Genomic DNA, 27,556 nt, shown 5'->3' on the forward strand with positions numbered 1-27,556 from the left:
GTGCTTAGCAGGTAATGACTAAGTTAAATATTCAACAATGAGAATTCTCCATGAAGTTGAGACACTGCATGGATACAGGTTCAGAGAGAAGGATTAAATACATAGTTACAAAAGAAGCACTTTTTTAAAGAAAGGTTGTTTCAAGGCAAACAAGCATTCCTGTAGCATTAAAAAAAAAAGGGCAAGAGGTAGAAGGCAATAAATGAGAAGTACATTATTACATCTTACTTGTCTGAGGTCAATGAATGCTAGCTGCAGGGTATCCCCCTGAAATCCTGGCACAGGCTCAGAGCTGGCAAACACTATTAAAAAAAAAGAATAAAAACAAGATTGAAAAATATACAAGGGTTTAACCACTAAATTAATTTCTAGGCATTACAAATGTATTATAATATTTACAAGTAACCATTTCAAATGAAGACTCTTTATAACCTTCAATTTCCACTACTGAGAATGTTCTCCACACCCATTACCACAAATATTTTAATAATTTTAAACTTCTAATCTGCCATTTAATCACTGTAATCCTTAATTACAATAAATTTAGAATGGTTATCCTCCATAAAGTTCAAGAGTAGTAATATACTTCAATCAAGAAAAGTTTTCTGACTCTTTTTAGCCTTAGGTGAATGATTATAGAAGCATTTTGAAACTACACCAATTCCATGGCTGTCAACATATTTCAAAATATCTGCTTTGCTACAGAATATGCTCTATAAAAAATCCTTCTAGCTAACAGCAGTAATAGGCAGGCACGTAAGAAGTTAGCTTTACAAGCAGACAATAGGTAAAATGTTCTAAGTAGAATAAGGAGCATGATGCAGGAATGTTGTTTGCCTTTTAATAACTATTTTCCATAAAAGAATCTAAAAGATATGACAAGATTGAAAAAAATATTTTGAAAGATTATTTGCAACAATTTTTTTGTACTTTAAAAATTTTAATACAGTCATGTGCTGCATAAGGATGTTTCAGTCAATAATGGATTGCATATATGATGGTGGTCCCATAAAATTAGTACTATATAGCCTAGGTGTGTAGTAGACTATACTATCTAGCTTTGTGTAAGTGCACTCTATGATGTTCGCACAATGACGAAATGCCTAACAATACATTTCTCAGAATGCATCCCTGTCTTTATAGGACGCATGACTGTACTAGTAATGTAGCTTGTTAGTAAATTGAAGACAATCCCAATATCAGTTATTTTGAAAACAAAAGACTTCTGGCTCATAAAAAAGACATCATCATTTTACATGCAAGCCTCCCTGGTAAGAATAAGAATGCCTGCAATCATTCTCTCTCCCCATTAATATCTGCGTTTTCTTAGGGAACATTATACATTTCCCATTTGTGATTTTATCTGAGCCAGTATATTAGAGACCATTTAAATTTTCAGCCTATATAGTTCCTGGGAAAACAAAAATAAATCTTAAGTTCAGTGGACTCTAAGTGCAATAAAGTTTAGAAAGGCTCAAATCAACAATTAAAGACAATAAATATACAAAAGCCTACAGCTTAATTTGTCTGGCATTTTTGGCAAACGAAGAGTTCAAATTAAGTTTTTCTCATCGCTGTTGTTTTAAAGATAATGATAATTTTTGCTTTAAGCATCAAAACATTTTTTTCTTAAGCATTTTTGGACGGAATTTTAAACTGTGTAATAATACCTCCCTTATCTTTTAAGAGTCTCATGCTCTACCGACTGAGCTAGCTGGGTGACATAATCTTTTATTTTTTTGAGTATACTAAATATTATTAAACTTTTCTTAATTCTCTGGATCACCACTAAGAACACTTTTTGTTCTATACAATACAATAAATTCCCAGGGCTGCTATGGTATTAAGAGCTATTTTCTGTACCATTCAATAGCTCGGAGTTCTTGTGTCTGGCTTTCACAACTTTTCTGCTCCTCTCTTGCAGTTTTAACATAAATTCTACTCCCTGCTCTCTCACTCATCTCTTATTACATTATCTTTAATTTTGGGGAGCTGGTAAGTCAGTTAATCAATTACTAGAATTGTGTTTAAAGTAACAGCAAATACAGCCTGAGCAAGGGCCTCTCCCACAAGTAAGGTGAATGGGTTTTATATATGCCTTTGAGTATATGTACCTTTTGAGTATGAGTAATCTTTTGGTTACTCAGAGTTACACCATTTTTTCCCCTTATTTCTTTGTTCTCTACTAGGTGCTATGTAGTCATGGTCATTAGACAGGTGACTGCACTCAACTTTCTCAGGCCCCCTATTTCCAGAAAACTAAGATTTATTGAGCAAATCTAGCCACACTTCTCATTATTTAGTATGGTTTACTCACATCACTGTCTTTTCATACAATAAAAAGTGGCATTCTTCTAGACTGTGGCAACCTCATCACCTTCTACCATATCCTAGATAACTGAGTTGCCTTTCTCTAGTACCATCAGCTCTTAACTGAAAAATAATAAGCACAATTGTAATAGCTATTAAAAGTTTTTTCTTTTTAATTTAAAAAATACTTTTCTTAAGCCCCTCCAGCATACTGTTGGCTTTTTTGGCCATGGTCTCAGGTTATTGTTTCTAAGTAACAGTTAACGGTGAATCCCTAGTGGTCTCCAACCAAAGCTGTAAATATTAGCTCAGCTTCCACCATCACCACATACACATACACACACACACATAAATAAAGACTTCCTATAATGCAGAGAGACTACTTTATATATCAAGCATAAAAATCAGCTCAATTTTAATTATATTGTGATTAATAGCTACTTAATCTCCCAGAATTTTTCTCCACTGAAAATAATGTCATTTTTCTTCTCCCTCAGTTCCTGTTTAAGATGCTATAGTTTAAGCCTCACTGCTTGGAATTAAACCAAAGAGCTTAGTGTCTAAATTATAATAGTATTATAAATTTATATAGCACTTTATAGTTTACAAAGCACTTTCTCACACACCATCTGCTTTGATCATCACAATAACTTATCTTAGTAAACAGGGCATGCAGACGATGGATCATAAAACTTTGTAGCTAGAAGAGAAACCCCCTTTGAAATACCTCCAACAGTCCTCTGAAGGCTCAGTTTAAAACTCACTCAGTTCTTCCTTTTATAGGATAGAAAAATTAAAAGTGAAGTGACTTCCCCAGGATCACATAGCTAATTCAGATCTCCTGACACTGAATCCATTGATCCAGAATCTGATTAAGTATTCAGCCTCTCATCTTTTATTCCATCTCTCACAAGAACCTAACCAATATGGAAATGAAACGCATTAGTTCAGAGCTTTCAGGGCTTTTTACCAAATTTTTTTTAGGGATAGGAGGCTTCACATTTTTTTCCTTTACTTCTTTAAAACTCAAATGCAGTCAATCCTGTCGTCTCTACCTTAGTTCAAGCTACCATTTCTCGCTTGAATTACTGAAACACCCTCCGGTCTCCCTGTTTCTTGTGTGTCACCTGTGCATCCACTTCTCCGAGTGCGATTTATGTAAGATGTAAGTGTGATTTGTGCTACTTCATAGTTTAACATATTTCCGGTTCCCCTTCACCTTCACAACAAAGCAGAACAAATAAAGTCCTTTATAATCTGGCCTATGTCTCTCTCTCTCGTCTCATCTCTTACCACTTTCCTAGAGACAACTTAAACTCTTCCCATACCAAACCACCCACACTTCCTTGCATATGCCACAGTCCCTTTCCACAGTACCTTTGATCTGTCTGCCTGGAGCATCTTTCCTCTTACTTTCCATGGGATAACTCTTACTTATCCTTCCACTCAATCATCACCTTTTGTGGAAGACTTCCATTACCCTTCGGGCTGGGTTAGGTGCCTCCTCTGTGCTCTCACTGCAACTTCCTGTGCACAGCCTAACTATACCATCCTTTTGCTATCTCATAATTGTTTATCTGACTGGGTCTTCCCACCAGACCATACACCCTCTCAGGGAAGGCAATATACTTCCATGTGTACATCCCTATCACCTAGCATAACGCCTGATACATAATGAGTAGTCATGAAAGTTTCTTAAATGAATGAGGAAAACTGAACAAACGAATAAATAAATTCTAAGGGGATGCCATCCAGTCCCGGTAATTGATTATCTAGCTTGTTGATTAGATCAGAACGATGCTGTCCAGCAGAACTTTCTGCAATAGTGGAAATGTTCTATATCTGCACTGAACTAAATCTTTAATTTTATTTAATTTAAATTTAATAGCCACATATGGCTGTTGGGCAGTATAAATCCCATAACATTCTGTGAATATTTAGTGAATTTATTTCAAAATAATTGAGGGTGGGTGAGAATATCCCTAATGTTTTCTTCAACTAAAACTAAATTGTGAGTTCTTCCACAAAACAAGAAACTCGTAGGAAGTAGAGAGAATTTCTTTTAACTTTATATATCCCATGCCTTTCCTGTATACAGGAAACATTCAATAAATGTGCTGAATGAGTGAATAGTAATACAAATAATTCATTTCTACTAATATTGTCTAATGGTCCCAATAATTCTGGAGGTAGATTTCAGCTTTTGAAGTGTTTAAAGAACTGAGGACTAATTTTTGGAATTCCTTTAAATATTGTCTTCAGATTCCTTCTTGGCTCATCCAAATTTCTCACTTTGTATATGATTTGTCATATTTTGGGGTTTCTTTGTTCTCTTCCTTTCGTCATCTTTTTATTATTTTTATTTAATAACACCTACTTCCCCATTATGATATCTTTGTCACTGAGCCATGCCATAAAGGGCATTTTTGAAAAACACACATTGATCCTGGTCTTCCAATAAGATTTAAAAATAGTTTTCAAGCTTTCTAAGTTTCTTTTTTTAAAGAAAGCAAGTCAGAACTTTGGATTTTTTTCTATTAATGCCTCCAATTTGACCATTTCCTTTTTAAAAACAAAATTACTTCATGATAAATTCATTACCTCTAATTTTCTACTGGAATATGGAATTTAATAATAATAAATTATTCCAAATTTTAAAGTACTCTAAAGAAAGATTAGAGAAGGAGGTGTCTGATCTTACTGGGAAGGTAAAACTGTGCTATATCAGTAAAATGACCAAAAAAAGCTTTCAAATTGGCAATCTATCAAGTTTTAAGAGAATAAAGAATATCTGTAAGCAAAAACACAAGCTAATTGTATATATAACAAAACTCTCCTGTAAGTAGGAAAATAGGCCCCTCCTGCCCTCAGATCTATACACAAATGTACAGGGTTTGGTATGCCAGGGAAAGAAGATCACTAAGAAGTCAGACTGTAAGTATTTATCCTAGCATGAAAATATAAAACGTTCCCTGAAATTAAATTCCGAGGGAATACGTCCTTGAACAACCTTGTCCTAGGCAGACAGTTGTCTTTACCTTAAGGTAGAGAATATGAATTATTTGGAAAACGTCTACACAGGGTAGGAAGAATTGTCAAGGGGTAAGGGGAAGGGAAAGAAAGAGTGTCCATGGAGTCATAAGAGCAAATAGACCAAAAGACTGACAAACAATTGAAAGGGAAGGTGAGGAGGTTAGGCTAAAGTCTCAAGACTACTTGTGGATGACAAGGCAAGGGCATATAAAATGGAATAATTTTGTACCTAAATAGATGACTGAATACATTTACCAATAGTCGGCATATTAAATAGAATTCTTCTAATTCCTTTTCTTACTAGATCTGAAGATTAAAAGTAGCTAATTAGAACTCAACAAAGTATCCTATGTGGACTAGATGTGTGATTACAAGGAATGACTAAGAGCACCATCTAGTGGTTTTTCTGGTAGTGAAGAAGTCATGCCTGGGAGTCAGGGGTCTTTGAGATAGAATTCTTCGCTCTTAGACTTGTATTCTGTTACATGTGGTTGGCAGCAGTGGGATGCAAGCCTCTAGGACATTTTGATCTTTTCCTCTATATAGCTGCATTTGTAAGGTATTTATACTGGGGCCCAATACATTACAGGTGTTTAACACATATAAAATATAAAACAAAAGCACATACACAGATTTAGAACATCAGCTTCATGCCAAGCTGGGCAAACACTCCTCCAAGTAACAAGAGATTTCTCTTGAACTTATACAAAATCTGTAACAGGATCAAAGGTTCAATGCAGCTTTCTGACAGGCTACATTTGCAATTCCAAATGGATACCTTTCTGATTGCTCCAATCACGTAGTTATAGTAGTATTACGGTTATGGCAAAGTTAACCAAAAGTATCCACTTCATTCATACATAGACCCTACCTAATATTCTCAATCTATGCAACTTTTTTTCTAAATTGGGTCTGCTTCTTACACTTTCTCACAGTACCATATACTTTTCTTTTACAGAATTTAACAACTTACAATCATATTTATTACTGCAGTTATTTACTGATTGCCTCCCCACTGGGCTTAAACCTCAACAGGGATAGAACCTTTTCTGTTTTGTCCATCACTGTGTCCCCTCAATGCCAAGCACATAGTAGACATGAAGAAATTAATTAATGTATGACTCCAAGCCCCACACTCTTCTTTGCCTTAAATTTTAGTGCCTCTGAATCTTGGAACCAGGCTGTATCTTGGATACTTTCAATTCCAAATCTCATATTTTACAGTAAAATTGAGGCCTCTCTATTGCTGAATGGCTTGTCCAAAGCCACTTGCACAAAATACAGGCAGAGCTCAGGACTGGAACCATGGTCTCAACTTCCTGTCCTGTGCTCAGACCACCTTAAGATTGATTTGAAAGTACTTTAAAAAAATGTCCCATATAAGTTCATAGATTCTACATTCCTGAACTCAGACATTTTATCAAGACCTAGTATGGATTAAAAAAGAACAACAGAAAAAGATCCCAAAAAATGACCAAAAGGCAAGGGAAAATCATCCCCTAAGAAAACATTAAAAAACAAACTACGACTGTTTAGCTCAGAACAGATAAAATTAAAGGGTCATTTAAATACAGTCATCATATATGTGAAGAATTTTTATAAATGATCAGTTGTGTTTATATTAAGAAGTTAAATGGTCTGGAGTTAAAATACAGCAGTATTGGTTGGCCTTAACTTTTTGACAACAAAGGTAGAACTCTGGAAGAGACAAACGTAGATTATAGAGACTTCCTAATTTGTTAATTTGTTCATTTATTCAACAAATATGCTATGAGCACAGCATTCTGCAGGGTGCCTACAATTATAAATTCTATGTTGAACTTAATTTAACTATTTATCCTGGATAGTTAAACCTCTTCTCTCTCTTCCCTGCCCCTTCCTCTCTCCTTTTCTCCCTCTTCACACCACCTCACATACCCTCCCCTGCCCCCAACCATGGGATGCATTCTCAGGTCTCTTCCACTGTGTGAATCTCTGATTCTAATCGCCTTAATCATATCAAATTTACTAATTCACTAATTTTATGTATTCCTTCCTCCAAAATGTCTGGAATCCATCCTCTTCTCTCCATTCTCAGTGCCAAGAGTCAAGCTCTTTTTATGCTTCGCATGAAAAGTTCAATAGTCTTTCAACAGGTTTTCCTACTTGCAGTATCTCCCTCATTTCCCAGTTCAATTTCCATATGACACAGAGTTAACTTTCTATAACATACATTTCATCATGTCACGGTCCTGACTAAAACCTTATTAAATAAAGTCCAAACATTCAGGAGTCTAACTTTTTTTCAGCCATATCTGTCAATATTTTCATCTTACATCTTGTAGTATAGCCACACAAGACTGTTTGAAGACTTCCTAAGCATTCTCATCACAGTGCTTTTGCTTATGCCATTCCTTCTGCTCAGAATGCCCTTCCTTGCTTTTGAGGATATCTAACTCCTCCTTTAAGACCCAGCTCAAATTTCACTTCTATTATAGTCAGTCTTCTCAACCCCATGTAGAATTAATTCCTCCCTCTCTACAATATATACTTCTATAAATAATTTATGTTCTATTATAGTTATTTACATGTCTATCTCCTCCCAACCAGTCTGTGAGATCTTTGAAGTCTGATTCATCTCTGATTTCTCAGTGTATAACAGATAATAGGTTCCCATTAAATATTTGAATAAATGAATCTTCCTACAAATCATTTGACTTTACAAGGAAAATATTCAGTTACAGACTGAAATTTTAGCTCAAGCCAGTTTAATTCACCAGTTATGTGTGTCACAAGGAACACCAGGGAAAAAAAGGGCACCGACACATTGTTTGAAAAAACAAGTGAGCACATAGATGGATCACTGCTAATTCTTTCACCACCAGAAAAATAAAACAAGACAAAAGAAAACTAAAAACACATGGCTGAATGATGTGAGGAGCTGAATTATTTCTAACTTTCCATCTCCCCAACCTCAGCAAGATGTGCAATTTGTTTCTACCTACGGACTGACATTCTGAGGCCTACAAATACATGTATAATGTTTTTACAAAGTAATGAGGATGGAAAAGAAACATTCTGCTTTTTGATCAAACCAAATAAAAGCAAAATCTAACTCAGAATAAAGGCTATTCTGGATGCTTGTATTTCACGCTCACTTCCTATTGTTTAAATTCTTCGACTTAAGCCTTTCTTGGGTTTCCCAGGATCTTTGGTGGTTCATGGTATCCAGTTCCTGATCCTTGCTACCTGACTTCCTTAGACTCTGGATCTCTTGCTAGCGCAAAACAGACTAGGAGAATTTTTATGTTAATCCTAAGAACAGTCATAGACTTTTAAGTAATGGTTTCTGAGCCTCTTGAAGAGAAAGTAATTACTATAAGTCAATACAGGTTTACGAAGAATCAGAGTAGTATCGTTTTCTTCTTTGGAAGGGTAATTAGACTGGTAGATAAGGAAAATTCAACGGCCATTATTATTCTTTTTTTTTTTTTAAGATTTTATTTTTTTCCTTTTTCTCCCCAAAGCCCCCCAGTACATAGTTGTGTAGTCTTCGTTGTGGGTCCTTCTAGTTGTGGCATGTGGGACGCTGCCTCAGCATGGTTTGATGAGCAGTGCCATGTCCGCGCCCAGGATTCGAACCAACAAAACACTGGGCCGCCTGCAGCGGAGCGCGCGAACTTAACCACTCGGCCACGGGGACAGCCCCTCAACGGCCATTATTATTCTTATATGCCAGCAAGGCATCAGACACAGTTGCTCATAATATTGAGCAAAACTCTGAGTTAGATTCAATTAGGGAATTAGTAATTGCCTGGAAAATGTCATAAGACACCCAGAAGATTCTGAATAATGGATCTAACTCAATATGAAGAGATAGGTCTATGTAATGTTGTGGTTCTCAAACTTTATTTGTGCATCAGAATCACCTGGAAGCCCTATTCAAAGAGAAATTGCTGGGTTCCATGCCCATGTTCCTAATTCAGCAGGTGGAGCCCAATATTTCACATTTCTAACAAGTTCCCAGGTGATAACTGTTGCTGCTCATCTGGGGACTACATTTTAAGGACGAGTGATGTACTAAATCTCAGGATACAGATAGGTTTCAACATTTTGCTAATAACTTTGTTAAATATGTAAAACGCATGATCACAAATATGCAGATGATATTAAATTTTGATATAAAAAGATCTCACTAGGCTAATTGTGGGACAAATCTTAAAATTTAATAGGGATAATCTTAAAAACCTAAAACAAGAACTAATCATAGAAGTATAGGTTAAGAAAAACAGACCTTAACAATCACAAAAAAAGAGAGAAGGATATGGATTTTAGAACACTACAGCTCCAATTATCTAAGAGTATACTCTGGCAACAAAAAGAGATACTAACAGTTTGGGCTTTAGTATAAAGTACAGAATATGGAACAAGGTATTTGATAGTCCAATTACATATTATACTGGTTCTCCCACACCTCAGTATCTCTGTATTCAGCTTTGGGTGTTAGACATTAAACAGAAGGTAGTCAAACCAGTTTGTTCAAAGAAGAGCTTTGGATCTAAAATCCTATCACATGAGAACAGCAAGGGAACTGTTGATGTCTGGCCTTTGGAAAATCCATATGGATCTAAGAACAGTTTTCATATAATTGGCTTGTGGATGAGGATTTGTTTTCTTCTGTATGATCCTAAGCAGAACTGCCATATACAGCTGTCAGACTGCTTACTCCATATGGGTGCCCAGCTAGGAGAGGAGAGGGGGAGAGGGCTGAAATTCAACTCATATTTCACTTGATAAGCCACATGCCTTGGCGGGAGCTATGTCCAGCTAGAAAAACAGTAACCTTTTTCTAATTATTATAAAGGGGACAACTCTGGAGGCCTCTTCCTTTTAGTGGAGATACCTTTTCTAATCTGCACAAAGGCACAATATGGTTTAGTGGTGACACTAGCCCTAAGGTAGAACTAGGTCTATTAAGAGAAGTTTAGAGAGAGTGATTTCAGCTCAATGTAAAAAGCTGACAGAATGATGTATTGTATTGAAATGCTTTTTCTGAAGAGTGGTTAATCCCCCAAATTGGATGTTCAAGGAATAGCTGGACAACCACCTAGCAGGGTTATCTTAGAGATGATTTCAAAGCAGAAGAGTGTGCGTGTGTGTGTGTGTATTACCAAGTGGGTGGTGAAACTCAATGATCTTTTAGCTTCTAAGACTCTACATCTGAACTACCTGCCCATCTTCTCCATATCCCAGTTGTTTCCTGTGGTATCCAGATCCTTTCTCTTCACAAATTTATTAGGCATTCTAGCCTTCCTCCTACCTAGCCAAATTCCTCTTCCTGTTTTCCTTTCTTCTCCTTTCACTGTCCCACTATGTAGAATAAAACATACTGCATTAATATTGACAATAAACTTTATATTTTAAAAACTGCTTTCTTCCAGATTTAAAAAAACAAAAACACTACTTAGGATGAAAACTTAAAATTCTCTTAACACATTCATTAGAGAAAACTAAGTTTCATCTTTAAGTTATTTATGTATCAATTATTAAAAGTCTTGAGTTGGGGGGTAGATAATTCTTTTGCACCAGAAAGAGGTGGCGTAAACATGAAAAATGTCATGTCAATTTATATTTGTTCAGTGAGTACTGAATGCATGATACTGTATTAAGTAATACATGATAAGTATTAAGGAGCAGAACCAACCAGAGGCATAATCTTAAAGGAAGCTGAGTTATCTTCTGTGGTTTGTCTTTGAGTCCTGGTCTCTCCCTTTCCATATCTATGTTCCAGAACCTTGGCCCCCATCAGGCTAGGGTTTACCCCTCTTGCACTTGACCCCAGACTTCCTTAACTGAGTTACATTTCATACTTATGACTTTTCTTGGTCTCTTCCAGAAGACTGGTCCTTTAAGAAAACATCAGCATTTTAAAAGGAGGCTTTAGTAACTCCACCCAAAGAAGTAAACTAAAGGTAGAAACTGTCCTATGGCAGGACAGAGAGGCAAAGATTTGGGGTTTTATGTGCTTTTCGCTAATTATAGTGAGGCTAGTGCTTCATGAAGAGGTAAGAGAACAGAGAGAAGATCCAGATACCTGAAGCCACCTAACCAAACTGTAATTTCCGTTTCTGAACAAAAAATCTCACTGAGAAGACACAATCAAAAGCCAATAAAGGGTTCAACCACCCAATTATTTTGAATCCACATTAAACATGTAACAATACAAAATGGCCTGAGCAGTATTTATGTAAGATGTTTATATAAGCAATGTCAGAAGGAACAATCTCATAAGACGACTTTTAAAAAAATTTTAAGAAATCAGTTTCAAAGTATTTGTAGAATGGAATAACAATTAATTTGAGCTTAGAAACTTGTAAAAAAGAGTTTTTTGGTAAATATTTTTGTAAATATGAAATAAATATCATTTTGTAAACGATAGTTTTGAGAAAAAAATATAATAAAGAGTTTCTAATCAGAGAAAATTAGAAATGCTTTCCAGGAAAAGAAAATAAATCCTTCTCTTCCCTAGGGAAAAACCATCTTTTTTTGGCTTTGTAGATAAGCATTTCTCTTTTTTTGAAGGAAATGGGCAGGTTTTTAAAAATTTTGGATTTATCTTTGTGTGTAATAAACAAGTAATCCTGATCAAAGAGCCTACAAAATTATTATTTTTAATATGTTTTCCCTAGCAGAATGCCTTAGACACAGCAGGCAGACAAGTATTTGATATTTGTTGGAAAAAAAATCTGTAACTTCTGTGTCAGTTGCAAGCTGCTAACATTTAATTTTTTTATGTCTTTCACACAGAATATATTATTGCAAATTTTGCCTCAGAAAAATATCTTATAATCCTTCTTGTGCCCCTCCGATTTTCAATTTATTAACAGTGGTGCCAGACTGAACCGTCAACCAGGGATTTTCGTCATTTAATCGGTGTACTATTCATTTCAAAGTACTGCTTCAAAATCGCTCCACATACTCATGTCCTGATTTAAAGAGTTATAATGTAAGGGTGATAAAACCCACACCCTGAAGCACATACAACAAGGCTACCATCCAAACAGAACATGCAATTCTGAAGCTGGCTGGCCAATGGCAACCTTAGATTATGGAATCTGCTAACCTCGTGACCCAAAGAGAATAATGTGAAAACAACGACAAAGGTAAAGGCTTGAGAAACTCTTTGGAAAGAGGATCAAAAATTCAGAATATAAAAGCAGCTTTATTTGGAATGCAGGGTCCTAAGATTATCCATCTAGCAAGTATCTAAAAAGTTATTTACAAGGAAAGTAAGAACGACAAACTTAGAATGATTTCATTCATTTATGACAAACATTATGAGAGTCCTGGCAAGAATGACCAGAAGAAGAAATAAAGGGAAGAGTGAGTCATCTTTTTAATTATCCCAGTCTAAATTGCCACTTCAGTGCTTCTCTCTACAGGCCCTTAATGTGAAGCTGAGATATTTTTCTCTTCCTAGAAGGACGTTGCTTCTAAAGCTGCCAGAAGTTTAATGGAATCAAGCCTCTTCCGTCCATTCTGAACTATCCTACTATATACCTTTTTTTTTTCATATAATTTAAACACAGATTCCTAGAAATGCATGAGATTTAACGAATAAGGTACTTACATTCACATTGTATGACATCTAAGTTAAATTGCTGGACGGCTCCCATGCTTATCTGTTTTAACTCACTGTCCAGTAGCATCTGCATTAAGGATGTTGACAGATGTTGGCAGGCTGACATGCAAGCAGTCTGGGCAACTTTCCCCTGTTTAAAACAAATATTCAAACCAAAAAATAAACAATGAATAAAACAAACATAGAAATACATCATAAAGTATCAGAAAAATTATATGCCTGGCATTCTTTTTGTTGCTTTTATTTTTGGTACAATAGTGATTTTCTGCTTCTGTATTCTGAGTGGCTATGCCTTTTAGCATATGAATTAAAATTAATATTCTTGTTCACTTGTCCTTCTCAGGATATAAGTATCATCAAAGCACTAATTGCACACAGGAATATTAAAACATAACTAAAAAACCCATTAATTATTATTTCAGGTCTCTTGAAATGTCTCAAGTATTTTTAAAAATCCACATTAAAATATGACATTTATGACATAACTGTCATATTGACAGAACATTTTATTCATATAATGCTCTTGTAAGCTCCCCTTTATATAATTAACCAAGCAAGAATAAAGGAAGTTAATAAACAGTGTAATTTATTATTATTTAAACTATTATTTAAACTGTACCTAAAATTCAAAATATATATTTTAACTTTTTTTTCCCCCAAGGCCCCAGTATACAGTTCTACATCCTAGATGTAGACCCTTGTAGTTCTTCTTTGTGGGGGACTGCCTCAGCATGGCTTGATGAGTGTGTGCAGGTCCATGTCCAGGATCCCAACCGGCGAACCCAGGCTGCTGAAGCGGAGTGCGTGAACTTAACCACTACGCCACCGGGCCAGCCCTCAAAATACGTTTTGAGTCATAAGTCCTTCTAAACAGAACATTAGTTTGTAGTATAGTTTCAACTGGGGGTAGGAGAGGAGGCTTGTCTACCAATATGATTTCAAAATCACCCACAGATCTACACTTAGTTTTAAAACCATCTGATAATTTAGAAATATGGAGTTAAGTAAACTACAAATATTTGTGGTCTTCTTTCACCACATATATCATTATAAAACATTTTCTACTACAATAAGCTCCTAAAACTCTACATGAATTTTAACTGATAGGCTTAATTAAGGCTGTATTTTCTAAAAAATCATAAAAACGATAATTTAAAATGTTTAGCCTCTAGATTACATAGCTGGATTATAATATGCTATCACTTTTAGCATAAATTGTTTCTTTACACAGGCTTTGTACTTAAACTAGAAGTTTAAGATAAAATATTATAAAGACTCTTTTTAGGTAAAGTTTTCCAGTGTAATACTGCCCCTAGTATGGCTATTTTCACCCACAATTAGGTGATTTGGTGATGGATTGACTCCCATGATACAATTCAAAGATCTATGAATATAATTAGAAATAGTGACTTTTGGAAGTTGTGCCATATTTTGCCTCATTTGCATTAACAAATATTTACCCAATAATATTTAATAATTATGTTTTTTTCCTACTTATCACAAAGGCCAATGAAGTGAAATCATGAAAAATCTCCCAAACACAAATGCTACAATATATTTATTGGTACAAAAATGTTTACATAGAGTTGACCTGTTGGAAAAGTAAGAAAGAACATAACTATATTTTCAAGATGTTTACTACAACAACATTTGTTCATTAAATTACACATTTAAAGTGAGACTAGAAACTAGCAACATTTATGAATGAGTCTTAGACACTGTGCACAGTGAAAAACTGCGTATCTGAAATGGAATGTCAATTTCCCAATCAAAAACTTTAGAGATAAAAGCCGATGCAAACAATATATTTGACAGATACTGATGAACTGCCAAAAAGGAATGTAACAAACAATGCAAACCCAGCATGCTTCCAAATCTAGGAGACATGCAGCTCCGCTCCCCAAGCAGAATAATATCACTATGAATGGGAGGGGGGAAAAAGCAGAAAAAGGAGAAATCAATGGCACATAATTTAATTACAATGTAATAGGCTTGAGAATACTTAATGGAAATGTCATTTTGACCTAATGGAACGAGTGCATTTTAGTTTAACGTACCTCTCCATCAGCTGCATGTCCTATTTATGTTGCCACTATCATGTACTAACTGCAAAAGCAGATTAATAAATTGCCCCCCCAAATACCATTATGTTCATTTCATATGCAAACAAACTGCACGTGATATTATTCTAAGCTAATCTTTAACATTTAACATGGTTTTAGATGGTGCTACAAATGACTATATAGCAATAGTACTGGAGCTGAAATGACGGTAAGAGTACAGAAATACAGGCTATTCCATAAACTTGGTGGAGATACGTAGTGAACACACACACACACACGAATTTAGCTTTTTGTTTAAGTAACACATGTAATAATAAAACCCTAATATTACACCTCTTTTGATTATTCATGTTAACTACAGGCTTATTGTTCTCAAAGATAAAAATTTAAAATACTTGTAAAATATTTTATAAATCTTCAAATGAGATAGATTCTTCCTTTTTACACAGCTCAAAAGTAAATACCAAAGGTTTCAATTCTTTCAATTTTTAAAGTTATATTCTATAAGATTATGCATTATTTTTTAAAATATCTACTTCCTAATAAAAAATGTGCACAAATATTCCTAAATTTCATTACTACTTATTTTTAGATAGAAAATTTTTAATATTCCAGAAATTTGCACACCCAAAAAACATCTTTGGCAATTCATTTCTGATGTCTATAGCCCTTGGTACACTTTGGTATAACCAAAACACCCCTTTCTGAACACGATTATTGCTGTTATTGTTGATACTTTTAATAGCAAATCATTTTCTAGAACAAAAATAACCTAAGTGCTTTTACAATTATCTTTAAAAACAAGCTTTTTCATCTAGTTTTCAATGTTATAACAAAGCCAAAATAAGTGAAGTGACAGAAAATATAGCACATTTAATAAATTTCAAGCACATAGAAATTTCTGCTGCCCTTATCTGAAATATTAATTGCAACTATTTTTAACATTTTCTTTCTCTTTAACAACACAAAGTTCAATAAATAAGTAAAAACACCTGCCAAACTTTTAAAGATAACTACTTTTTTACCCCGTTCTAACATTTTGCTGAAAAACAACTTGCAAAGAGAGAAAAACCCTTAGACAAACTTCTTATATTTCAAAGGAACTTGTAAAAGAGAATCTGCTGACATATTAGATCCTTTTTGCATTACCCAAAAGCTTTTCTTCTAAGAACAATTGTGGTAAGGAGACATTTGGCTCCTAGGAAATTCCCAAAGGGTCAACCATATGCATCCTTCCATGGCACCTTCACAGCGCTGCTTTCTAGATCCATGTCTCAAAAGCAGCTTTCATCATTTACTTATGTGTCAGTCAATATGATTTATGGACTGCATTCAACAAAGTCAAAGCATATAGAATGAGAAATATGACTACAATCTGCTAATTTGTTTTGTATTGAGCCACTTAAGAGTCAAAGACCTGGTGTCAGACTGAGACCAGCAACACAATTAACCAGTCGGTGACAGATTCATCCATCCTCCCTGCCAGGCTGTGCCAATCAAAGACAGCATGAGGCGACATTTGGTGAAATCAGTAAGAAAACTCATTCTCTAAGTAACCTATGTGAGACCTTGATTGACACTTTTTGAATTTAGTTTGTGGAACACAGCCACTCTTTACCCAATAGTCCCTCACTGCAAGCTGTGAAATAAGGCTTTTAACGCCAATCACAGGAACAATAAACCACAAACCACCAACTCTCAGTTTAAAAGGAATCAAGAAAACACATCTGTTTGTACGTCAAGCCAAATTTCCAAAATAATTTACTATTATAGATTACACTAAAGATACTCTGTTTCCTTTGAAACATCATATAATGAGATGGTAACAAAAATGCAACACATTTTATTAGATTATGGCTCACAACTGCTTTGGTTTCAAAGTAATGTTTTGATAGATCTACTCCAATATAATACTAGGAGAAATGTAGAATACTTAAAAACTAATTTGACACATTTAAATTTTCATTTGAAGTTTTCATTTCTGTTTCACCATTCTCTTATTTCAAAGATCTAATAAAAAAAGGTTTGATTTCAACAGTAATTATTTGAAAGCATTTTTCAATGCTGCCTTCATTCTCTCAAGTACATTCAACATAAAAATCTGCTCTTAAAATCACAACCATCCTTTCTGTATTGGTCTACTTTCCTTAACGATCCCATGAGAGATCATTTTCTTTTATTTATATCCCCATAAAAGGTCAACTTTGCACAATAAGCTACTTTTTTATTTAAGTAAAAAGAAATATATAGACTCAGAAATTTTCTGTGCTGTATTTATTATATTTTAAATTGATAACAGATTTTGTTTTAAAAGGTTACATAACTAGTGTCAGGAAAAACTGGAAAACTGAAATAAAATCATGGTCAATTTGAATATTAAATCTAACATTGCTAAGTGAACTTAATTCTGATTCTGTATGGCTTTTTAAACATTAATTTTTAAAAGTTATTTAAATTAAAGCACTAAAACATTACTATATTATTCAAACTCACTGCCTCTCAGTTTGCTACATAAATTTCCGTTATGAGAATGTGAAATAGTCTTTCAGAAGGAAGGCAAAAGAGGAAGGGAAGTATTTTGATGAATTCGTTAGCTCCTAAAGAGCCACAATTTATAGGCTTTTAAAACGCACAGGCCAAAAGAGTGAGGTCTTTCATCAAATGTGGCGTTAACACTAAAATTAGAAGTAAATTCTGTTTGAAGTATGAAAAAAGAAAGTATTTTATTGAAAGTATTTTAATTTAAGAAATCTACTATTTTTCTATTTTCTATTGGAACCACTAAAGTTTTACTATATGAAACTACACCTTGCTCAAATGTAAGGAATGTTATTAAATCAGAAAAAAAATACCTAAAACATTAGTATAAAGCAGGAAAATTTCTCCAAGATGACTTCACAAATGCACAAAGATCCTCTATCTAGTAAGAGAGGTATTAATCTATTTCCTGGCTGAACGCTCACTCAGTGTAACACTGAAATGTGTATCTCACAAGTGTCTCAGGTTCCCAGTAATACAGAATGGATGAGTTATAAAGGCTTAAATATCAAGATGAATTCTTTTAGTGAGTTTTAATAATAACTTTAACACTATCTTGAAGACAGATTTTTGAGATTACGCCAAAAAAAAATTCATAGGTCTGTCAAAATATACTCACTCTAACACCCCCAACATTCTGCAAAATACCTCTTTTAGACTTCTATATTCCTCTCACACTCTCTTTCTGTCCCCATCTAAGTAGGTCTAGCCCCGAAAGAATTGGTTACCACATCAGTTAACCACAATCCCCATAGTCAATTATGAATTCCCATTCTCCTCTCTCACGCTTTTCTCCTCCTAACAATTCCCTATCAGAAGGATACGAGACAGTAACATAAATGCTTGCTCTTGGAACACACACACACACACACACCACACACACACAGATTAAATAGAACACAATTATCTTAAAGTTGGAAAAAAAATTTCCCCAAACTTGGAAAACTTCAGGATATTTGTAATATATGGCATATTTCTATTTCACTCAAAACATCCTTATCCCAACCATAGGGCTCATCAAACTCTGGTGGTCTTTTTCTTTTTTTTTTTTTAAAAATCTTTTGAACATGGTCTTAGATGACACATAATACCCAGATTTTTAGCTTTCTGCAAGTATCATTGTTGCTGTCACAGCACTCTCATGATATCGTCAAACTTATTCTAACTTTAATAGGCAGAAAGAGAATGCAAGGATAAGCAGAGCAGTAAAAGTCTAGCAGAGCTCAAGGTTTTGAAGAAATGCCTCTGCTTCCAAGCCACTGATTATATCAAAAATCTAGAAAAAATGAGGAAAGCTGGCGACCAGCCCAGTGGCACAGTGCTAAGTTTGCACATTCCACTTCGGCAGCCCGGGGTTCACCAATTCGGATCCCGGATGCAGACATATGCACCACTTGTCAGGCCATGCTGTGGTAGGTGTCCCACATAAAACAGAAGAAGATGGACACAGATGTTAGCTCAGGGCCAGTCTTCCTCAGCAAAAAGAGGAAAATTGGCTGCAGATGTTAGCTCAGGGCTAATCTTCCTTAAAAAAAAAAAATGAGGAAAGCTGTGTGCACTTTTGCCTAGAGTAGCAAGAGGAAGCTAGTTTGTATTAGTTTGTGGGAGCTGAGAGGGATTATTGCTAACTCTTAATTTTACTTGATAACAGCAAATTTGGCAATTAGGCATATGTTTAAACAGGGAAGTGATAAAATATGAAGGCCCTATAACTCTTCCCCCTTGGTAAGAAAAGCAAGGGAAGTTAAAGATGAGCTGTAATTTCCCCTGTGGTGACTGAGTACTATGGCCAAGCCACAGAATTAAGACAAAAACACTGAAGCATCCCAGGAATTGTCATTAAAGCAACAGCTCTGTGATAGCAGAGTTATATTCTCATTTCTTTACATCAGCATCCAGCTCAGAATATCAGGGCTATATAATCATTAAAATGTACTATTGCACAACCCCAGTATGACTTAAACTTTGCAAAGAAGTTGCCAGAATCACTAACAGGTTAGACAACATAGGTGGTTTCCACATAATGATTACTAAAATGGACAAATGTCACTCAAGCTGACTGACTCTCTCTTATTAATACATGTAGTTAGGTGGCTGATGTATCATAAACACAGCCATATAAATATACATATATAATCACAGCACAGAGTAGGCCTTTGTCATTCAAAGATTTATATTTAGGTTTCAACCTTTTAAGAATGGCTCTGAGAGTCCAGTAGAGTAGGGCTTCACTTACTGAGGCACACATTTGAATAGCATGCTCTGTGAAATGGGTATGAGAGGGGGAAATCACTCAGAGACTGAATGCAGTCAAAGTCCCGACTTCCCCAACTCAGCGTAGCTTTGCTGTTTTTGGTAACTGACATGGATGAAGTAACTGTCATTAGGGTCTACAGTTTTCAATTATATTTTATAGCATTTTCTGAAAGAAACTACATGACACAGAAGTATTCCTAAACTTGAGAATTCTCGAAGTTTTGGGGTATACTCATCCAGAATGTCAAGGGCTTGCTGACCAGGTCATTTCACTGGCCTAAGTCCTAGATTGTGGGAATGAGGTTGGAGTAGATACTGTTAGAGTCACTTCCACTTGAGGGTGTACCTGGGTTGGGATTTTAAAAGAGTAATAGAAATATATCAAGTGAAGGGAGAACACATATTAAAACAAAACCAAATCCATAACAAAGTTGGAGGGAGTGATCAAAGTTATCTACTTACCATTGTTTTCTAGACACAATCTTGTAAATGACATTCAACAATACTCTGAGAGTGAAGAGTGTCCTTACAGATATCTACAGTAGGCCTTTGCCAACTGCTCCCACCCCTGCTTCCAAAGAATTGACAGAGGCTTTTAATCTCAACACTACCATCTACCACATTGATTTCCATAAAAGGTAGAAAGAGGGGCTGGCCTGGTGGTGCAGTGGTTAAGACTGCACGCTCTGCTTCATTGGCCCAGGGTTTGCAGGTTCAGATCCCAGGGTGCAGACCTACACAGTGTTCATCAAGCCATGCTGTGGCAGCACCCCACATACAAAATAGAGGAAGACTGGCACAGATGTTAGCTCAGGGCCAATCTTCCTCACCAAAAAACAAAAGAGAGAGAGAGAGAGGGAGAGAGAGAAGAAAGATTTAAAACAACATGATAGCTTTCCCAAAATGCCTAAAGTTTCCTAAATGACACAAAAAGAAGTGATTAAAATGTTGCTGCTCATCTTCTGAATTCCTCCCCTGTATGTAATATTCATCTGAACATGCTCCTTTGGTGGAACTTTACTCTGCAAAGTCCAATCTCTTTACTTTTTGTATTATTGCACCTTGCAGAAGTATTTTACAGGTATTTATCAGCATCTTGGCCCACTGCATTTTTTTTTCTTTTAAAGATTTTTATTTTTTATTTTTTCCTTTTTCTCCCCAAAGCCCCCTGGTACATAGTTGTATATTCTTCGTTGTGGGTCGTTCTAGTTGTGGCATGTGGGACGCTGCCTCAGCATGGTTTGATGAGCAGTGCCATGTCCGCGCCCAGGATTCAAACCAACGAAACACTGGACCGCCTGCAGCGGAGTGCACAAACTTAACCACTCGGCCACGGGGCCAGCCCGCACTGCATTTTCTGTTCATCTCTACCTGACCTGCAAACATCCTGTAAATATGAATGCACCAAGGCTGTTCCACTTCTCCCATCAGCTCACCCTTTTCCATTCTTGTTCACTCCATACAGGAAGGAAAATAGAGCCTGTTTAGCATCACCAGATTGTGGATTGCACAGGAAACTTCTGACTCCAACATCTTTTCCTACCATCTCCTTTCTTTCTCTTCAGGGGATCTGACCTCCTTTTTGCTGTCTTCATCTGCTCATAATAAAATGTAATTCCAACTCAAACAATCTCTTCCCCATATATTTCAGTCACTTTTCTTCTTCCTCCATGTCAACATTTGCCCATTTAACTCAGGAGGGTAAAAATTATCTTCTACCTTTTTCTTTCTGTTGTGGAATATAGGCTAAAGGGGAGGATATCATTTGCATTCCTAGTACTTTACTGCTCCTATCTGTAAACACTCAAGGAACTTTCTAAACATGAATTCTCTGTTGCCATCTGGTAGTAAAACTGCCAGATGGTGCGTTTTCATTTGTTTTTAGTACTGAATCTTCCTGTTCAAGATGGTACTTTGCCCATAAATCCTGCACCAATGAACTAGTCTATTTCATCTATAGCTGTTAAAGAGTAAAGTTATAGGATATTTGTAAGTGTGCAATGTATATATGTATACTAATACTGTACATACACATACATTTAGTCTATAGGCTGAAAAGAATACGTTTTAACTATTTCCATTTATAGCTCCCTGATCTGTTACGTAACAGATCAGGTCTCTCCTAATCTACTGGCTTCCTACTAAACCTCTCGTGCTGTTTCCTTCTAAAAGCCCTCTATTATTCCCACTACTTCTTGCAACTACACCCTGATTAAGAGCAATTCAAAACACTGTCTTCTACAACCTTTGACAGCAGGGAAATATTTAAGTATGTTATGCTATATACACACATAAGGCGTACAACTTATGAGGTTAAATTTCTCACCAAGATTAGTCAGCATTTAGCTAACAGAGACATCAACTTAATAAATACCTAGAGGATTAAAGTTATAAAATTCAAGTATGTTCATTTTCAACTAAACAGCAAGATTCTTTTTTTTTTTGGCAGTTAACTTCTAGCAGTGAAAATCACTTACCTGTTTTGTCACATTATGAAAAAATATAAATTCTCTTTATATTTAGATATTTATATTTATATTTATCTATCTTAAGAAAAAACATAAATTCTATTTGTAATAGTGGACTTTGTTTTCAACTTTGTCATTTAAGTTCTCTCTCAAAGTTCTTTAAATTTCTCCAAGGCTTTCATATACTGTCAATGGTTTTTGTTGTTGATTTCTGTGTACTTGGAACTATTATTATAAAAGTATGGAAGTGGATATCAAAACATGTCACAGAGGGGCCAGCCTCGTGGCATAGTGGTTAAGTTTATGTGCTCCACTTCGGCAGCCTAGGGTTCACGGGTTTGGATCCTGAGTGTGGACCTACACACCACTCATCAAGCCATGCTGTGGCAGCATCCCACATACAAAATAGAGGAAGACTGGCACAGATGTTAGCTCAGTGACAATCTTCCTCAAGCAAAAAGAGGCTTAGGGCCAACCTTCCTCACCAAAAAAACCCCAACATGTCATAGAAGTACATCATTTACCACCATACAAAAAACTATCTTATGTAATTAACTTTTCCAAAACACTGGACGTTCAAGTGCAAAACCTTTTTAAACTTCTCATGCAAATTTATCTACAGCCAATCCCAAAATTTACCCCTGTCTTCTTAAATAGAGGACAAGAAACAATTTGAGCTTTTTTGGATAGCAGGGTTAGCATTACTTCTGTATTTTGAGTATGTTTACAGTTCATCTGCAGGAAACCTGTCAGCAAGCTTCATAAGTACTTAGCGGGGCTGACCTGGTAGTGCAACGAAGTGTGCACATTCCACTTTGGCAGCCTGGGGTTCACTGGTTCGGATCCCAGCAAGCCATGCTCTGGTAGGCATCCCACATAAAGTAGAGGAAGATGGGCACAGATATTAGCTCAGGGCCAGTCTTCCTCAGCAAAAAGAGGAGGATTGGCAGCAGATGTTAGCTCAGGGCTAATCTTCCTCAAAAAAAAAAAAGTACTTAGCAATTATATAGTAAATGAATAAAAAGGTCAAGTAAAAGCCTGAGGGTCTGTCTCTTCAATGGGACAAAGTATTTGTCCTTAGTGCTGAGAATCTGCAACAGTTATTTTATAGCTGTGTCTAGAGAGTTGTGGTTTGAATTACTATATTTTTCTTTCATGGAGGTGTCCAAGGAAAGAGTAAATATACAAATATTTCTAATCATTACTGATATCAACTTTACTAAATAACTTTCATATAGACATTTTCCAAATTTCTGTTCACAAATAACAGACCACAAACTTTGTCTTCAAAACTACAAAGTATTTTATATTTGGCAAATAGATTTCTTGACTCATAAATTCTGATTTTTACCGTACACCTTCTATATTCTCTATACATACAAGAAAATCACTTTCATATTTCTTCACTATTTCTCTCATATTAACTTAAAAAATACTTACCAAACACTTAATCTGTGTAAGACATTGTTTAGGTGCACTACAGGAAGATACAATGATTGAGTAGATAGAGTCCCTGACATAAGGAGATTAAATTCTAATAGTGGAAAGAAGGCAAGTCTACAAACAGCTATGTACAAAACAAAATATAAATGGTACTGTAAAAGTGGGACAAAGTATCCACATATGGTTAAGCGGAATTAGCAAAAGCTTTGTGAAAGAGGTAGCATTAAAGATGGCTTTTGGAAGAGATCCCAGGATCTTTACAGGTATAAATAAAGCCATGGTGGAAAACTGAAGATAGATCCAGGACGAAATGAATTTTCTACTTTGGATGCCCATGTTGAGTAATGGTCAGAAACGTATCTGGAAAGAGGCTGAGATCATTTCTTTGTTAGCCTGTAGAATTTTTATTTAATTCAGTAGACAAGGAAGGGACCCTGAAGTTTCCAAATATGGAAATAAGATTAGACTGTGCTTTAGAAAGAACAATCTGGCACTGGTTTGTAGGATGGACTGAAGAAAGGAGAGACTACTGGCAGAGACTAATTAGAAGACAACTACAATAATCAAAATTTGAACTTCAATAATAGGAATAAGAACAGAAAGAAGAGGACATAGTTTAGGAACATTTAAATTTTAAATGTTAGATGAGACCATTTTTAATTTAAGATAAGAAACTTTTTAGTATCTATACATTCAGAAAATATTTGAGTTCTTATTCTGGCTGTGAAGAGCTCACAATTGGAGACGGAAAGATGAACAAATACAGTAAAAAGCAAAATATGATGAAGCCATAAGAAAAGCTAAAAGCTAAGGCAATTCAGGAGAGCAACATTGGGCTTGGAGTGAAAAAAAAAAAAACATTTGCACTGGGTCATGAATCACATTGAGTTATGAACTGAGTTAGAATTCTACATATGGAGTTTAGGATAATGGTTGTAGAGAAAAAGCATTCAGGCAAACCACAAATAGTCTTACAAGCAAGTAATAATAAAAATTAATATTTTTTGAGTGTTTATTACATGCCAGGCACTTTTCTAAACATTTTATGTATATCATCTCATTTAACTCTCACAAAAATCTGTAGGGTATATATTCTTACTGACCTCATTGTACAGATGAGGACAACATCTGCAAAGTGTGCCCTGTCATGCATGGGGCGACCACAGAGAGGTTTCCCAGATCACTGCACTCACTCACCACAGACGCACCATAATGTTGACTTTCACAATCAAATCCCAGAGAATCTTCACTGCTTCACCAAAACAATTAATATTTTCAAACTTAGGTTTCCATAAAACTACAAATATATCAAGAACATTGTCAAAATAATTAGAATTTACTATAAATACCTAAGCAGAAAAAAAGACCTGCAGGCAGTTCATTATTTTCTAATTCATATGCTAGCTTTAGTTTGCATCTGCTTAGCAACACGGCTGCATGATCACTGCTGTTAGTCTGAGAAGGAAGTCAGCCAGGTAACCAAATAAAAAAGGAAAACGTATTAACAGCAGAAGCAATGTTTAAAGTAGCAAAACAAAATACACTATAAAACAAGCAAGCTGGCTCTGTGTGTGTTGCTATAATTTAAAGGCATTAATTTATCACATAAATATGACTACCATTTTATTTTGCAGATTTATGTGTGAGTTCCTACATCCACACTAATCAGATAAATCCTCCTCCAAACTTTCATCTGCCTAATCAAGTTGTTTGGGCAGCATTAAAATACTGAGAACTTTAGCAGTTACCAAATGTCTGCTGAACGGGCAAATTTAGAAAACACCAGCTCTTTGACACAGTTCTTTGCTATAGAACAGCTGTTCTCAAATTTTAAGCAAAAAATGCAGATTTCTAAGCTCCAGAAGTTTTAGTTCATTTAGGTCTAGAGCCAAGCACTGGAATCTGAGTTTTTAACAAGGATCTCTTTCCGCAAGTGATTTTAATACAAAAAGAAATAAAATGTCTATTTCTTCACAAAAAGAAAATTGTACTGAATATGTGATTCTTTTGAAGATGCTTAGAAAGGACAAATCGCCATGTTTCCACATAATTTGCTAATAGAGCTTAAAATAAATTACTCAAAGAAAGATTGCATACTAAATTATCTCACAATTAATTATCTAAATATGTTTTCTCCCCTAAGAAATGAATAACAAGTCAAAGTAAAAACCAAATCATTGGTCTCAATTTAAATACATATAAGCCCCTGCTGAAGTTCTGTACTAAATATATAGTACTGGTTTATTCCTTTAAAATATTAATAATTGAATTATTTCCTTAAAATGAGGATTAATAAAATTACATTAAAATAGTCTTAAAATACTGTTTAGTGTTTCAATTATCTAATTTACTTTTCAAATTCCAGTAATAAACTATATAATATTTAAGCACTAATTTTTTTTTTTTTTTTTAGAAAAAGATATTTACCCAGAAACATGGATTTACTCTTATTATATTAGGTCAATGAAACTCAAAATCTATTTATTAGTGGCAGTCGAACATCTGGTATAGTCCACAATGAAGGTGCCCCTCCATGTGGGAAGCTGTCCTCTTCACAACACACAATGCATAAAGCAGAAACCACAGGGAGAAATGGAGGGAGGAGATACTCAACCAGCCAGGCCGATCGTCCTAATTAGTCCTAGGAAGCACTGGGCCGGCAGCTGCGTAAGCCAGACAATTCATTCTTCTGGAGGACTGGACTAGTCTCTAAATAATCTCTAAGTCCTCTCCAGATTTAACTTCCAATAAATTTTGTTTGGATTAATATAACTATCCCACCAACATAGTTATTTTATTGAACTATTTTTCCAAAATCTTTCAAAGTATATGTAAAGGTATTTTGTGAGATATATAAAGGCCATAAAGTCAAGATGAAATTTAGCTAAAATTTAGTAAGCTAGATCACAAAAGTTAGTCAACAACACTTAACACATGAACACCATGTAAGTCATAGGACCTGTGATGTTTTCACCATAGTTCGCATCCTATCATTTATATATGAGTTACAGTCAATAAATCAGATCAACATTATTCATTACCATTATATATTTAAAAAATTAATATCCTAATAAGAAAAACCAATTTGTAGGCCTATATATATAATATATGGTTATGCCTTCATTATATAAGGAAAGCATTAAAATAGTATTCAAAGTTGCCTATGCCACAACTTAAAAAGACAATCCTTGAATTTTTAATACAATTCTTTCTGGTGTCACATAAAAGGGCAATTAAAGTCTGTGATTGTACTGTCGACTATTAAAGTTCTCCTTCACAGTTTTCAGTCAAGTAAAAGGACACATAAACCCATATACTTAACTCAGAAAAAAGTGTGAACCAAAGAATAAAGAACATAAAAAGGCGGGACTAAAAGACAAAATAAGGTGCCAGAATGAATAAATCTATACTTAGGTAGGAACTTTGCATCTGTATGAAATAATGATACTTAGAAACATCGTATTATATATAGGGACCTTAGAGATGACCTAATCCAATCACTTTACTTCAAAGAGAAGGAAACAGGGTGTTAAAAATCAAAACAGCAGACTAAAGTTAAGTGTTTGCTTCTCGTCCATTCCGAGACACAAGTGAAATACAAAGCACAGAATTGCAAAAACGGAATAAAATGTTTAACAGCAGAGAAAGTAAAGGTGTATAGGAGAATTCACCAGGGGATACTTTCTGGAAGACAAAAAAGCAGATGAAACAGGGAAGGGAAAGCTACTGCCCATTATATGGTACCAGGGAACTACAGTGGAGCTGGGAGCCAGCTGTGCATTAGAGGACCAGAGTTGGCAGCTATGAGAGAGGACAGAAATGAG

The 27,556-nt window shown here is 35.2% G+C and overlaps 1 protein-coding gene across 18 annotated transcripts in view; it reads right to left on the reverse strand.

Moving 5' to 3' along the window:
• Window positions 1–27,556, reverse strand: part of EXOC6 (exocyst complex component 6) — a 207,076-nt gene that overhangs the window by 30,160 nt on the left and 149,360 nt on the right. For all 18 annotated transcript variants that reach the window (XM_023642467.2, XM_023642473.2, XM_070261949.1 and 15 more), the window contains 2 exons: window positions 12,953–13,094; window positions 229–302 (listed from right to left, as the gene is read on the reverse strand). In XM_023642467.2, coding sequence (XP_023498235.1) covers window positions 229–302; window positions 12,953–13,094 — 216 coding nt within the window. The remainder of the gene's footprint in view (window positions 1–228; window positions 303–12,952; window positions 13,095–27,556) is intronic.

The sequence above is a fragment of the Equus caballus genome, chromosome 1, assembly GCF_041296265.1.
Source record: "Equus caballus isolate H_3958 breed thoroughbred chromosome 1, TB-T2T, whole genome shotgun sequence".
In the NCBI taxonomy this organism is placed as follows: Eukaryota; Metazoa; Chordata; class Mammalia; order Perissodactyla; family Equidae; genus Equus; species Equus caballus.